Genomic DNA, 14298 nt, shown 5'->3' with positions numbered 1-14298 from the left:
ACAGATATTTTTTTCTTAAAAAAAAAAAAAAGAAATCAAGGTCTCAGAACTTATATGAAGTATCAGTCCTAAGGAAAAAGAGTGGTAAGGGCTAAGTAATTGGGGGGTTAAGTGACTTGCCCAGGGTCACATGGCTAGTAAGTGTCTGAGGCCAGATTTGAACCCAGATTCTCTCAACTGAAGGCTCTATCCACTCTGCTACCTAGCTGCCTCCACATAAATATATTATTGGGAAAAATTAGTTCATTTACAAAGTGCCTTTATAAACTCAAACAGTTTCCTTCATACAGAATTCCACATGCATTCACCTTGAAATTGGGTGGGTAGCCTCCAACATAAAAGACAACATTTTCAGGGTCCAAATTGAGAAGAACATCACCGCTCCCACTGTCCATATCATAGAAATCAGGAGGTTTTGGTTTATTGGATGTGGCTTCCTTAAAGAAGCTGAGCTTTGCAAACTGAAAGATCCTATACAATAAAAAAGTTATAGGGGAAAAAGTCAAGAATCTTCCTGGGAACTTATAATAGGAACAAGCAGCATGTGCAGCAGAAATGTTTCTGGAGCATGTGTCTTAGGGCAAGGGGAACAAAAAGAATGCAGGTTTGTACCTTTGAAATTTCACTCGATCCATTATTGCCTCTTGAGTTAGACTTTTTGTCAAGATTGGGTCCATCTGGGTTTCAGCTTCCCGATCTCCCAAGTTATAGACACAAACAAGTTTTCCATCTCTTACTGCCATCCCTATATAGTCCTTTGAAGTCTAGAGATATTAAAAAGGGCTTAAGTGAATTTTCATCACTGAATTTGCCCACTCCTTGGACCAAATAAGGAAGTTCATTTACAAATATAAACAAGCATTATGTAATAAAAAATGTGTGGCTGTCACATGTAAAACAAATTGTTCATCCAAAGATTAATGAGGCTTGAGGAGGGAAGTGCATAAGACCAGGCATATGTTCTATCTAGAAAAGCCAAAATATGATAGGGTAGAAAGGAGAAAAAAATGTTCATTTTGAGAAACTGAAAATGGATGTCCACCAATGACATCTATTTATGGTTTAGTAGCCAAAAATATTCTTGTGTTTCAAAATTAACTATGACATTTGAGTTAGTTATTTCCCATTATATTCACTTCATGTCTAACAAATTCAAAGAACAGAGAGATGAAAATCATTGCTAAAAAGAAATATTAGCTTTAAAAAGCTATTTAAGTAAATTTTAGTGGTATAAGGCCTTAAACACTGGCTAAAAGTAAGAAGACAATTTTTGTAACTAGAGAAGTTATTAATATCCATTATCTGCAAAGGAAGAGAGAGGTTTTCTCTTTATCTTGGTGGCTCTCAACGTAAGGAGAGTCTGTTAGATGTTTTAGGACCATTTGTTAAGAGGAGGCACTCTTCCTTTCCTTGATGCCTTGAGAATACCTTGGAGAGGAGTGATGGAACACAATGATAGTGGTCATTAAATATGTAGTAGGTGGGATGGTAGAACAGCCCCTAAAAAGAGTGAAGTTGCTGCAGCGTGGATTCCAAGTCTGGCTGGGAAACTTGATGAACCATAGATAAAAGGATGTGACAGAAGAAGGTGGGGTAGTGGAGACTGACTTGGAGACTTAGGAGGAAGGGCTTCTTAGATATACAGGAGATAATCATCTAATAATAGAGGACCTCTGGTCTAGGGAACCAGGGTGAAAGAGGTCACCTTGCTAGCAGTAATAACACTCACCCCTTTGTGCCTCAGAACTAAAGTTCAGGATAAGAAAAAGGGTCATGATAGGGGTTGTTAATGGTGTGACAATTTTCCCCATAATGTTTATAGAACTTAAACTCTGTAATTTAAGGGGGGGGGGAGCTGACATCTAAAAAACATAGTCTATTTTTATAAAAAAAAGCAAGTATGAAAAGAAATACTTACATCTTTATTGCCCAAGTACATTACAAACATGTCTTCATCCTCACCACCATCTTCTCTCGATTCAGGTCTTTGAAGAAACAGAGAGAGCGATGTGTATCCTTTCAAATCTTCCAGGTCATTTGGCAATCGAACCTCAACACCAGATTTGCCATTGAACCTCATTGGAACAGCAACCTGTTGGGAATGGGATGCAAATGTCCAACATATTCTAAGAAGAAGAACTCATAGAGAATTGATCAGTGTTCACCAAAAGATAACAAATGGCAAAGAGTATAGCAAATGTAAAGGCTCTTGGGCTGTTAAATCATGGAGATGTTTCAGAAGATGGCAAAAAAGCAGCCATGCTCTTCTGTCATCCATGGGGGAAATTTCCTAAAGCTACTGTTAAGAATTATCTTCTGATTGATATATTAAACTGCCGAATTAGACTTCATAGAAATGGGTTCATTATATAATCCCTCACATAGTTACCTGAAAAAAAAAACAAACATTCTTTAACTGTCCAAAGAACAACACTGTTGGGATGACAATAAAATCCTCAGGGAATAAATCAATATTTGTATGAACTGTAAATTTATTCAACCTAATTCATCAAATATTTATTAAGGACCTATTGTACTTCTAGCAGTGTGCTAGACCCTAGAGGAAATTAAACAAGCTTAGATAAGATAAAGTCATGCCTTGCTCATAAGGATCTTAGGGTCTACTGGCACACATGGATAGGGAAGAGACTTGTGATTTCATTGATATAAAGTGATGGCAAACCTTTTAGAGACTGAGTGCCCAAAGTGCAACCCTCATGCTGCATATGAGCCCCCTGCCTTACCCCACACAAGGGAAAGAGGAAGTGTTCCCATTGGGCTGCTGGGCAGAGGGACAGGTGATGGGAGAAATGTCCTCAAGCATACATGGAGTGGGGGAGGGGAGCAGTCTCCTCCAGCACACTCCGGCATGTGTGCCATAAGCTGGCCAACATGGGTATAGGATATTCCTTAGGTGAAGAAACTCTCTCTGAATGCAGGTCCAGCACCACCTATGCAATTAATAGTCTTAGAGTTGACTAGAACCCTGAAATGTTAACATGCTCAGGTTCACATGGCCAGTATGTGTGAGGTTAAGGTCTTGAGTTCTAGGACTTCTGGGCTCTCTCTCCATTGCTTTATGCAGCCTCTTGTATTAGGGCATGTTACACACATCTATACCACAGCAAAGTATTAAGTGTTAAGTATATGAGAAAAGGATAATCAGGAAAGGTTTTGTTTGAGTTGGGCTGTAAGGGTGAGTAGGAATTCACTAAGTGAAGGGGAAATGGACATGACAATCCATGAACAGCACTGGAAAAACTGCAAGGTATGTATGGAAAAGAGTGAATGGTATAGTTTCTCAGGAGTCCAGGTGCACACTAGGGTATTGAATAGGGCACTAGACCATGGAAAATTGTTCCCAAACTCCGTCATCTCCAATTCTTTTGTTTTCCTCTAAAGTTCCTATATTGCAAATATTTTTTGTTCTCTTTCATAAATGGTAATTCTGGTTCAGGGAAGCCCAAGGAGCTATTTAATTCTGTCTATTTAATTCTATTTAATGCTGTCAAGATTAAATACACTCTTTTTTACAACTATAATGCCCATCTTTGGTTTTGTGATCCTGATTCTCCAATTGTCTTGGAATAGGTTGTCAAATTTTCAAAACAAAATTAATTTTAACTTGCACTAATTTATGCCATAGCACATTTTTATGAGAAGGAATCATAGGCATAGCAGAGAATCCAACACATAACAATAGGTTATGCCTAGTCAACTAATAGTTAACTATCATATGCCTACTATATGCTTGGAGGAGTGAGGTGCTACAATTGGTAGAATACCAGGCCTAGGGTCAGAAAGATCTGAGTTAAAATCTGGTCTCAGATATTTAGTAGTTATATAATCCTGGGCAAGTCACTTAACCTTGTTTGTCTCAATTTCTTCATCTGTAAAATGATCCGGAAAAAGAAATAGCAAACCACTCCAATATTTTTGCCAAGAAAACTCCAAATGGGATTACAAAAAGTCAGACATGACTGAAAAAAAAAGACTGATTATGTCAGGCACTAAACAAAAGAAGATTGGCAAGAGAGGGTATTGTTTCAGCATTCATTTCAAAACCACCTCCCAGGAACACTTCCATTTTAGACAAAAGTGGATTTGAATGACTTTTCTAATAAAAAGGGAACATTATTTTTTTTTGTCAGCTAGCATTGCAGTGGATAGGATTCTGAACCTGGCATTAGAAGACCCCAGTCTGAATCCCAGCTCATTCTCTCATTTCTTGTGTAGTCCTGTGTAAATTGCCTAATCATTTTTTAAAATAGTTACTTTTTGAGCAGGAAATACCTACATGAATTGATTCAGAGTGAAATAAGCAGAACCAGGAAAATATTGTACATAGTAAGCAATATTATGAAACAATCAAATGTGATAGACTTTGTGACTAACATCAATACAATGATCCAGAACAATTCAGAGGGACTTATGAAAAAGAATGCTATCCATCTCCAGAGAAAGAACTGTTGGAGTAGGAATACAAATGAAAACATAGCTTTATCACTTGTTTATTTGGGTATCTGAATTAGGATTTGGGTTTTATAAGATCATTCACTTACAAAAATGAATAATATGGAAACAAGTTCTGTGTGATAATACATATATAACTCAGACTGAATTGCTTGCCAGCTACGGGAGGGGAGGGAAAAAAAGGGAGGGAGAAAATTTAGATCATATTACTATGGAAAACTCATGTGAAAATGTGTTATTAAAATAAAAAAATAGAGAGACGTGAAAAAATATATATCCTTACTTTCTGTCCTAGTAATAATTCTAAAAACAGAAGGGTAAGGGCTAGGCAAATGGAGAGAAGTGACTTGCCTAGAGTCACACAGCTAGGAAGTACCCAAGGTTACATTTGAACTCAGGTCCTTCTAATTCCAGGCCAGGTGCTTTATCCACTGAGCTATCTACCAATCCTACCTTTCTAGACCTTGCTTCTCTCAAACCTAAAGGAAGCAGTAGTACTAGATGCTCTAAATCTCTGCTCCAATAGGCATGTTAACTTCCTCTCTGGAGCTTCAATGTGACTATGGGTCTTAGATAGAGAGTCTCTAGGTAAAGGGATGCTCATATGCCTTCTCCTGTCCATTCAGCAAATAGGGATCTGCGAAGTTCCCACAATGTGTCAGGCTCTTGGGATACAAAAACAAAAAAGCCCCTGCTCTCAGGGAGCTTAAGTCCCATTGGGAAAGATCCTGGGGCTTAAGGCAAAAACAACAAAAGACTCTAGGATTGGACAGCTCCTTTGCTCCAAGACTATCACAAATGATCAAAACCAAGGGGTAGCTGGAGAATGTGTAGGGCCATACCTTATTAGCAGCATCTCTGGCCTGCTGAATGAGTTCCCTTATCCGGTCCACATTGTCAGAGATGTTGCCCAGAGGCAAGAGTTGTTGGTTGATACTCTCAATCTTGCTTAAGAGATCTGGTATCTTGCTGGTTAATTTCTTCACTGTTAATGTAATTAGAGAACAGAGAAAAAAAGGTCTTTACCATGTTTATGTCAGGACCTATTAGAAGGTTAAATATAGAAGCCCTTATTGTTAGAGTTGGCTGACTTGGGGGGAAATGGTCAGACAGGGTGAATTAGCATCACTGTAGCTCTCCAGGCCAAACACATTCTATATGCCTCATGGATTTTTCATCTTCTGGCCTCCATGTTAAATTACCTCTCCTGACCACTGTGGTCTAAAAATAAACCTTTTGTGTTTGTATTTCCATTCTACTGTCTTATTCATAATTAATTCATTGCTTCTGTGATTTGGGAAAGAAAGAGATTGAAGAGATGAGAAATGCAAATGCTAATCAGACGCACAAAGAATACACCCTCACTTTACAAAGGGAAAAATCAGGAAAGCTGTATCAGAGACAAAGGAAAACATCCATATCTGACCCCTGTTCAGAATTAGGTTCCCTTATTTCAATGGTTCTCAAAAACTTTTTGTTTCAGAACCTTTACATTCTTAAAAATTATTGAGGCCTCCATAGTACTTATTTAGGTGGGCTATATTGATTGATATTTATCATATTAGATATTAAAGCAGGGAGGCAGCTAGGTGACTCAGTGGATTGAGAGCCAGATTTAGAGCCACAGGAAGTTCTGGATTCAAATATGTTCTCAGACAATTCTTAGCTGGGTGACCCTGGGCAAGTCACTTAATCCCCACTGCCTATGTGTTACAAAACTCTTCTTCCTTAGAATCAATACTAACCAATACTGTGTATTGATTCTAAGACAGAAGATAAGGGTTTTTAAAAAAAGAAATTAAAACATCTTAGTACAGGGGGCAGCTGTGTGGCTTAGTGGATTGAGAGCCAGGCCTAGAGACAGGAGGTCCTGGATTCAAATTTGACCTCAGATACTTCCTAACTGTGAGACCCTGGGCAAGTCACTTAACCCCCATTGCCTAGCCCTTACTGCTCTTCTGTCTTAGAACCAATACACAGTACTGATTCTAAGACGGAAGATAAGAGTTTAAATTTTAAAAAATCTTAGTATTCTTATGAAAATAGCTTTGACCTCATGGGTCTCCTGAAAGGGTCTTAGAGATCCCAGGTGTTCATGGACTACACTTTGAAAGCCCATTCTTGTTGTTTAGATGTTTCAGTCATGTCTGACTCTTAGTGAGGTTTTGGAGTTTTCTTGGAAAAGATACTGGAGTAGTTTGCTATTTTCTTTCCTAGCACATTTGACATATGAGGAAACAAGCAAACAAGGTTAAGGGACTTGTCCAGGGTCCCACAGCCAGGAAATATCTGAGGCCATATTTGAACTCAGGAAAATGAGCCTTGAGGCTTGGCCCTCTAGATTGTATCAGTTAGCTGCCCCAACATTCTCTAGAGAAAGAGTTTAATTCAAGAAACTGGTTCTGAATGATGGTGTTTGTAGATTCTGTCACTCTGATACTTCAGTTTTTGTGATGAGGCTCTTCAAAAAGCTACAGGAGATGAGGGTGATTCATGGAACCTCTGGTACCTGAATTGTTGGCATCACTCAAAGCTTCATTAAAGTCTTCGCTCCGTGCACTTCCATAGGTTTCCTGAAGTCTCTCCACATGTGTCTGAATTGGGGTCAGACCATCTAGCACACTGCTTGTAACATCATTTGCATTTCGGATCAAACTCTTTGCATTGTTGGTCATTCTATCGATGTCATCTAAGGCAGGCACAGAAAGGGCAGAGTAAGCGTTTGAAGTGCTCAGTGGAAGGAGTGAGGTAAAAATAGCCATTGAGCTAGTGACCTCGGTTTATTCCACGGAGATCATCTTGGAGAGTGGCGAGGTCAGTCTGTATCAGACCTTTCTTAGCTGTGACAACATCTAAGGTGTCCCGCAGGCTGTCCAGAGCTGGGTTGATGTCTAAAAGCAAAAAGACAAAACAGGTACAGGAAACTGCCTTGTGGTATTTAATGCTCATGTCTAGGGGTGTCTGATGCCAAGAAGTTAATACAACACAGGCTGAAGTTGAGTCTCAGCCATCATCTGAGCTAGCATTTATATACATTTATAGAGTAACACACATAAACACCCTGGGGGGGGGGGGAAGAGGGAGGGAGAGAGAGAGAATATATTGGACCTAGAATCAGGAAGACCTGGGTTCATATCTTGTCTCAGACAGTTAATAGTTATGTGACTTTGGACAAATCATTTAACCTATCTGTTGCCTTAGTTTCCTTATCCATAAAATGGGGATAATAAGTTTATGGAAAAGGGACAAGCAGAAAAGCTACTGGTAGGACACCAGTTTCCCACCTGCCCAGGGTGGCTACTGTCTTTCGGCCTGGGAGGCTCTCCTCCTTCCTCATCACCTGGATTCCTTTAAATCCCAGGTAAAAATCCCATCTTCTATAAGAAATATTTCCCAATCCTTAATTCTAATCCCTTCCCTCTACTGATTATTTCTGTATATATTGCTTGCTTATACATAGTTGTTTACGCACTAAGCTTCTGAAGGGCAGGAACTATCTCTTCTCTCTCTCTTTCCCTTTTCTTTTCTCTTCCCCCCTCCCTCTTCCTCTCTCTCTGTCTCTCCCTCTCCCTCACTCCATCTCCCTCTCTCCCCCTCCCTATATCCTCTCTATAACTCTTTTTTTCTTACTCTTTCTCCCTCTCTTTTCTTTCTTTTTCATTTTCTCTAGCTTCTCTCCTTCTCTCTTTCTCCCTCTCTCTCTCTCTCTCATTTCCAGTACTTCACACACAATACCCTCCCTCTCTCTCCCACTCCCTATACCCCATCTATCACTCTTTTTTCTTGCTTTCTTTCTCCCTCCCTTCTTTTTTATTTTCTCTGTCTTCTCTCCTTCTCTCTTTCCCTCTTCCTTCCTTCTTCTCACCCTCTCCCTCTTGTTTCCAGTAATTCACACAGTACCTGGCATATAGTAGGAGCTTAATAAATGCTTACTGATTGATTGGTTGCTGGAAAGGATACCAGATGACAGAAAGTTATTTCTCCCTCAAGAAAATATTACACTAAAATATTATTTTTAAGTTTATCCATTTTACAGACAAATGAAATCAGGTAAAAGGGAATAGAATTTTTGAAAAAGCAAAGAAGCTCAAGCTGCAATCTAGAATAACATGGTGTGAAATAATGATGAGATGAGCCTACTCATCAATTTTAAAAGATAAACTAAAACATTATTAACTAATACGCATTTATTAAAGGCCTACTGTGTGCCAGACAAGGTGTTAGGTGCCAAGATTACAAAAAGAATGAAACAGTCTCTACTCTCAAGGCCCTTACTATCTTATTCAAATACTTGAGTTTTCACCTATGTGTAGATTTATTTTTTGTTCCTTCTTATTGTCCCTCCATCTCCAGGACCCCCAAAATAAAGAAATTCAGAGCAATCCAGGGAGGGGAAATGATAGACAAGAATGTCTGGGTCACAATACTGCCATCTGGTGTTAGGAAAAATACAGGAGAAAGCTGCAAGCTATCACTTGTCACAAACTGGTTTGTTTTTTAAAATTACTATGTTGTTAGTTTTAATTGCATCTTAATCTCTATTTCCAAAATATTAGCTCTGGTTCTGGGACTTGGTACATGCTCGGATACAACTATTCTGGAAATATTTAATTCTTAAAAATCATAGGGTAGAAAAAACCTGATACCTCCTGAAGAGGCTTGAAAAAGTAAGGTGAGGAACTGGAAGCTTAGAGTAATTTCAACATAGTAGTGTGAGTTTAAGGAGAAACACCAAGAGCTGTGGTTTTCAGACTCCATTTCCTGCGACTCTGGGATTCCAGGAGGTATAGGAGGGTAGGGAGCTTCTTTTCCCAGCATCTTTGTTTCCTTTGGAGGGATTTTACTTTTAAAACTAAAAGTGGTGAGAGTAACATGAAGATCAAGTTTCCGGAGGTAAAATAGATGCTTAAACAAACTTTGTTCCCTACAGGATCATGCTTTTGGGCAGAGATAATAGTTTAAGTGTCTAGAGACTCAAAATATTTTAAAACAATTCTGTGGTTCTTAAAAATTGCTTACACATAAGGTGTGTATGTAGTTTGTCTCAATATATACAGAATTCTAAAGATCTTTTGTTTTCATTATCTCATTTGTTCCTCCAACAACTCAGCGGGTAATAATAATAATATGATTATTATTACCATTAATACTAATAGTTGACATTGATAGAACTCTTTATAATTTATAGAGAAGGAAAATTATGGATGAGGATCACAGAGAAGGCCAGTCTGGCTGGTGTCCAATGTGCAGCAATTTCCAATGAGGATGGAAAGCTAGTTTGGGACACACTGCTGGGCCTCTAAAATTAAAACAAGTTCCTGGGCCTAGAGATGGGAGATGTAGCCTTAGACATTACCTGGCTGTGTGACCCTATGTCTAGCCCATACCACTCTTCTGTCTTAAAGCCTCTTGGCTTTAAGTATTTATTCTAAGAAAGAAGATAAGGGATTTTAAAAATTGAAACAAGTTTAGATTCAGTCCTAGAGGCAACTGGAAGCCACTGGAGCTGACTGAGCAAGGGCGTTACATGGTCCAGTCTGTGCTTAAGGAAAATCACTTTAGGAACAGTGTGTGACAATAAAAAATTAAGAGGCTGGTGCAATAATCTAGGTAAGAGCTGTGTCAGTTGAGACAAGCAGTCAGAGACAAAAGATGCTGTGAAGGGAGAAACAGTAAGACTTGGCAACTGGACTGAAAGAGAGAAGTCTGGAAGAGCAAGAGAGAAGTTAGGAATTGTGACAGAGGCTGGCACATAAGAAAAGTGCCAGGCTGAAGAGTGTGTGGTTCTGATCACCTTAATGGGGGAGGGGCCCCAGGAGATTGGAATCTTGAGGAACAGAAGATTCTGGCTGGAAGAGCAGTTGCTCTCTCAGTCTAGAGAAGCTGAAGAGAGAAGGTTGAAAAAGACTTTTTCCTGAAGTTTACCCACTTTTTCCTGCTTGTGACTGGAAATCCTTCCCCCTAACACTTCCAAAATGAAAAGACTCAGCAAAGAGAAACCTGAGAAAAGGAATTTTGAATCTCTGTCAGACTTTACCTCAGCTCCTGTTGCCCTGGGTCTGAATTGTGGCCAATGGGCCAAGTCCAGGGTCAGCCAAACTGACTTTGTCTCAGGGGGCTTAGGCTGCCAAAGCCTGAGTTCCCCCCAAACTTGAGAAGGGAGGGAAAGGGTTTTAGATAGAGATAGGGACCCCTTTTTCCCCTACTATCCTTTCCCATTCTTTCCCTTTGTATTACCCTGATTGAGTTGACATTAGTTATATTTTCCTCAAGCTGTGAATCAAGTGTGAGTGACCAGATAAAGGGGAGACCCTCTGGTCTTGAGTAGTGGAGCAGGGACAAGAGAAAATCTGGGAGAGCAGCCATAGCTAAGGGGGGAAAGGCAGAAGGAGGGAAATCTTCAAACCTCTCTTCTCTCTGAGTCAACTCTAGATATCAGTTGTCTTCTCCTAGATCCTGTTCCCTTTACCATCCCCAAACCTTTTCTCCATGACATCTGTTGTCTCCCCTGAAGCCCATTTTGAGGAGGGAAGGGACACCACTCTTTCTCTCTCTCATTTCAATACAGAATGAAGGCTCAGGGAAATTAAATGACTTGCCCAAGACCACTTAGTATGTAAGTGGCAGAGCCAGAAGAGAAACTTAGACATCTTTACTATGAGTCCAGGACTCTTTCTGCCATACAGATTCTCCTTAAGAATAAGGACCAATGATTTTGGCTGAGCTATGAGTTATTTATCACCTTATCTGAGGAAATATTGCATTTATACTTGTTTCCCCAGCACCTCTCACAGTAACTGCTCCAACTATTGCTTTTCTAAGCTCCTTGAGTACATGACCACCACTCGCCTCTTTCAGTAGCCATGGCACTTCAGTTGTCTCCTAGATAGTAGGCGCTTGCTAAATGTTTATTGAATTGATGTCATTATCCTGATATGTTACTTTTCTCTACATAGGTATTGCCATAAGTAGACTTATTTCAACCAAACCACTGGATAATCTAGTGTATTAGTTCAGTCTACACTGGATGTTTATTTATAATGGCTTCTGGTTATAGAAAACAACAATAACAACAAATGTGTATTGTTGGTAGCGGGGAAGGGTTGGATAGTGGCAAGGACTTGAGTGATGAAGACAAATACATAAGAGTCCACATAAATCTCTTAGCATCACTGACTCCTGGGTTTAAAAAACAGCATCTTCTGTTATCTCCCTCCCCCTTTGCTTCCCCTTTTTTGTTGAATATTTGGGTACCTTGCTGTAACCTCGTTTGCGTGGTCTTTGCTTCCCTCAGTAGCTTATCGCTGTTGGAGCTCAATGTCTTGGCTTTTCTGGGCAGGTCTCCTTTCACCACAGTCTAGAAAGAAAATATCTGTCAGCCCCAATAATGTAAATCCCTCGACATACAGGAAATGGAATATGGCTTGCTCCTCATCTGGCCAAAATGGCCTTGGCTCTTTGAATGTGTAAGCTGGCTTTCTTATGCTCAGGGTTCCCTAAAGACTAAACTTCTCAATGCCAGAGCATGACCCAGAGATTTTCCTAGTTCAGGGCAATCTCACCTGTAGGGCAGAGTCTGACGCGCCCACTGCCTTGTTGGCGGCATCCTCGGCTGCTTTTACCGCATTGATGATATTTTCATAGGCCATGGCAGCATCCACGGCGCAGCGCACCAACTCATCACCACTGGTGTTCCTCTTGATTCTGAAAGGTCATGAGGAGAAGCATTCAGATACCCGGGGGAAGGAGACACTGAGAAAAATAGTCCAACAACCAGGGTCCTCTGCAAGGGCCATCATGAACCCAGTCACTGACTGAAACCAATCACCTTTATGTGACATTTGGAGCTCTATCCCAAAGTGGAAGGAATAACTGATTCTTAAGGTTGTTGCTGTTCTTCCAAAATGTATTCTAAATTGTCTCTTTTTTTGTTTTTGTTTTGTCTTTTAAATTCTTTTCCTAAGGATAGGTAATGAGGGATTGAGATTTTAGCCATTTTATTAAATAGTAATAAACACTGATAGCTGTGGTGTAATATTACTAGAAACACAAATAATGTCATCTTTACCACCTCATGTTCCCACTTGGAACTAAAGGGCATTACGTTCTCACTCAGCACCACACATTTCTGCCCTCACTTGCTTTTCAGAAACAATGAGTGTCATGTACTTACTCTTCCAATTGCTTTGCTAAGTTTTGTAGAGACTGGGCATGTTTCTCTGCCTCCACTACTAGAGACTCTTTGCTGGATGACCGGGAAAGATCCTTCACTTTGTCACTTAGTTCTTGCCTTACTTCATTTAAACTGGATGCTAATGTCTCATATTCCTGTTTTTCCAAGTAAACAAAGACAATTTAGATCACTCAGGCTTAGATGCAATAAATGTATACTTGTTTTCTAATTTATTTCCATGTGTAAAAAGCATCCCCTCTTTTTGGCCTGATACCATAGTACCACAAATGACCTTGATCTCTAGGACTAAACAGCAATAGGTTCCATACATTTCCATTAAAATTGGGGCAGGGGTGGAGGGGAAATGTTTCCTTTGGGAAACTGTTTAAATGGACAGGACTATCACCAAGGCAAATTTCCACTTAACCATTCGTTACTTTCTGCTTCAGAAATTGCCATTGCCATTAATTTCTAGCAAAGAAGAAATTCTAACGGTCTCTTTGCCAACCCTGAACTCCTACCAATACAATTATTCCTAATTTTTTTTCCAGTGTTGTTTTTAACATACACCTGTTTATTTGGTATTGTGTGAAAAGTTCTGTGGGTATAAAGGCAATGGAATACACAGAATACCCTGCCTGAAGGAGTTTATACTTACACAACTAAATAAATGGAATATTATTTAAGGGAGAGGGGTACTAACGACCACAGGGATCACAAAAGGCTTCACTGAGGATGGGGCACCTATGCTGAGCCTGAAAGGAACCAGAGGGGAGAAAGGCATGCTTTCTAGGTAATCAGACAAGCCTATTCAAAGGCATGGAAGCTGGAGATATAATGAAAAATCAAGGAAATATGAGACAGGTCAGTTTATTAGGATTATAGGCTTCTCTAAATACTTTTTTAAAAGGGGGTAGCTGGGTGGCTCAGTGGATTGAGAGCCAGGCCTAGAAATGAAAGGTCCTGGGTTCAAATCTGGATTCAGACACTTCTCAGTTGTGTGACCCTGGGCAAGTCACTTAACCCCCATTGCCTAGCCCTTACCACTTTTCTGCCTTGGAGCCAATACACAATATTGAAGCCAAGACTGAAGGTAAGGGTTTAAAAAGAATAAAATAAACACTTTTTTCAAAAAGTCAACTCTACCACATTTTCTTCATGACCTAATTAAAATGCTTTCACTCCTAAAAATCATCAACATTTACTCCACCTCTTGGCTTTTCTTCATCAGTTGGAGAACACTGTTAGTCTGTCGCAAAGATGATTCAGCAGTGGTGAGATGTTTAGTGAATTCACTCTGTAGGGAGCTCATTTCATTAATCCGTCTCTGAGGAGAGTGAAGAGATAGATACTTTAGTTGCCAGGCTTATTAACAGTACAAGAAGCAACAAGCGGAGACAATATGAAATATTTAATGAATCCAATGAATGACTTTACAAATTCAACCACCTTTTAATTTCTTAAATGGCTTTCTCCAATGTGTTGACTTAAACAATGCTCTGAAAAAATATGTGATACTCTACAATGCCCTTATGAATACCTGGCAATATAATTTCACATTGATATACTCAGGTGAAAATAAAAAATCAGAACTGGAGAGGAAGTGAATTTGGATGGGGACCAATGGAGAAAGAAATAGATACCATGTTGTC

At 39.6% G+C, this 14298-nt stretch overlaps 1 protein-coding gene and 1 long non-coding RNA gene across 3 annotated transcripts in view; one reads left to right on the top strand and one right to left on the bottom strand.

Annotated features, from left to right (window-relative positions):
* The window catches only part of LAMA3 (laminin subunit alpha 3), a 360924-nt gene that overhangs the window by 32461 nt on the left and 314165 nt on the right, over positions 1 to 14298 (bottom strand). For both annotated transcript variants that reach the window (XM_007487607.3, XM_007487609.2), the window contains 10 exons: positions 13857 to 13973; positions 12647 to 12801; positions 12036 to 12177; positions 11728 to 11830; positions 7248 to 7364; positions 6983 to 7162; positions 5316 to 5458; positions 1919 to 2092; positions 613 to 764; positions 309 to 471 (listed from right to left, as the gene is read on the bottom strand). In XM_007487607.3, the coding sequence (XP_007487669.1) occupies positions 309 to 471; positions 613 to 764; positions 1919 to 2092; positions 5316 to 5458; positions 6983 to 7162; positions 7248 to 7364; positions 11728 to 11830; positions 12036 to 12177; positions 12647 to 12801; positions 13857 to 13973 (1446 nt within the window). The remainder of the gene's footprint in view (positions 1 to 308; positions 472 to 612; positions 765 to 1918; positions 2093 to 5315; positions 5459 to 6982; positions 7163 to 7247; positions 7365 to 11727; positions 11831 to 12035; positions 12178 to 12646; positions 12802 to 13856; positions 13974 to 14298) is intronic.
* Positions 1 to 14298, top strand: part of LOC103106794 (uncharacterized) — a 130099-nt gene that overhangs the window by 50648 nt on the left and 65153 nt on the right. The window lies entirely within an intron of this gene.

Source organism: Monodelphis domestica, chromosome 3, assembly GCF_027887165.1.
Source record: "Monodelphis domestica isolate mMonDom1 chromosome 3, mMonDom1.pri, whole genome shotgun sequence".
Lineage (NCBI taxonomy): Eukaryota > Metazoa > Chordata > Mammalia > Didelphimorphia > Didelphidae > Monodelphis > Monodelphis domestica.
This window is presented reverse-complemented; position numbering and strand designations above follow the sequence as displayed.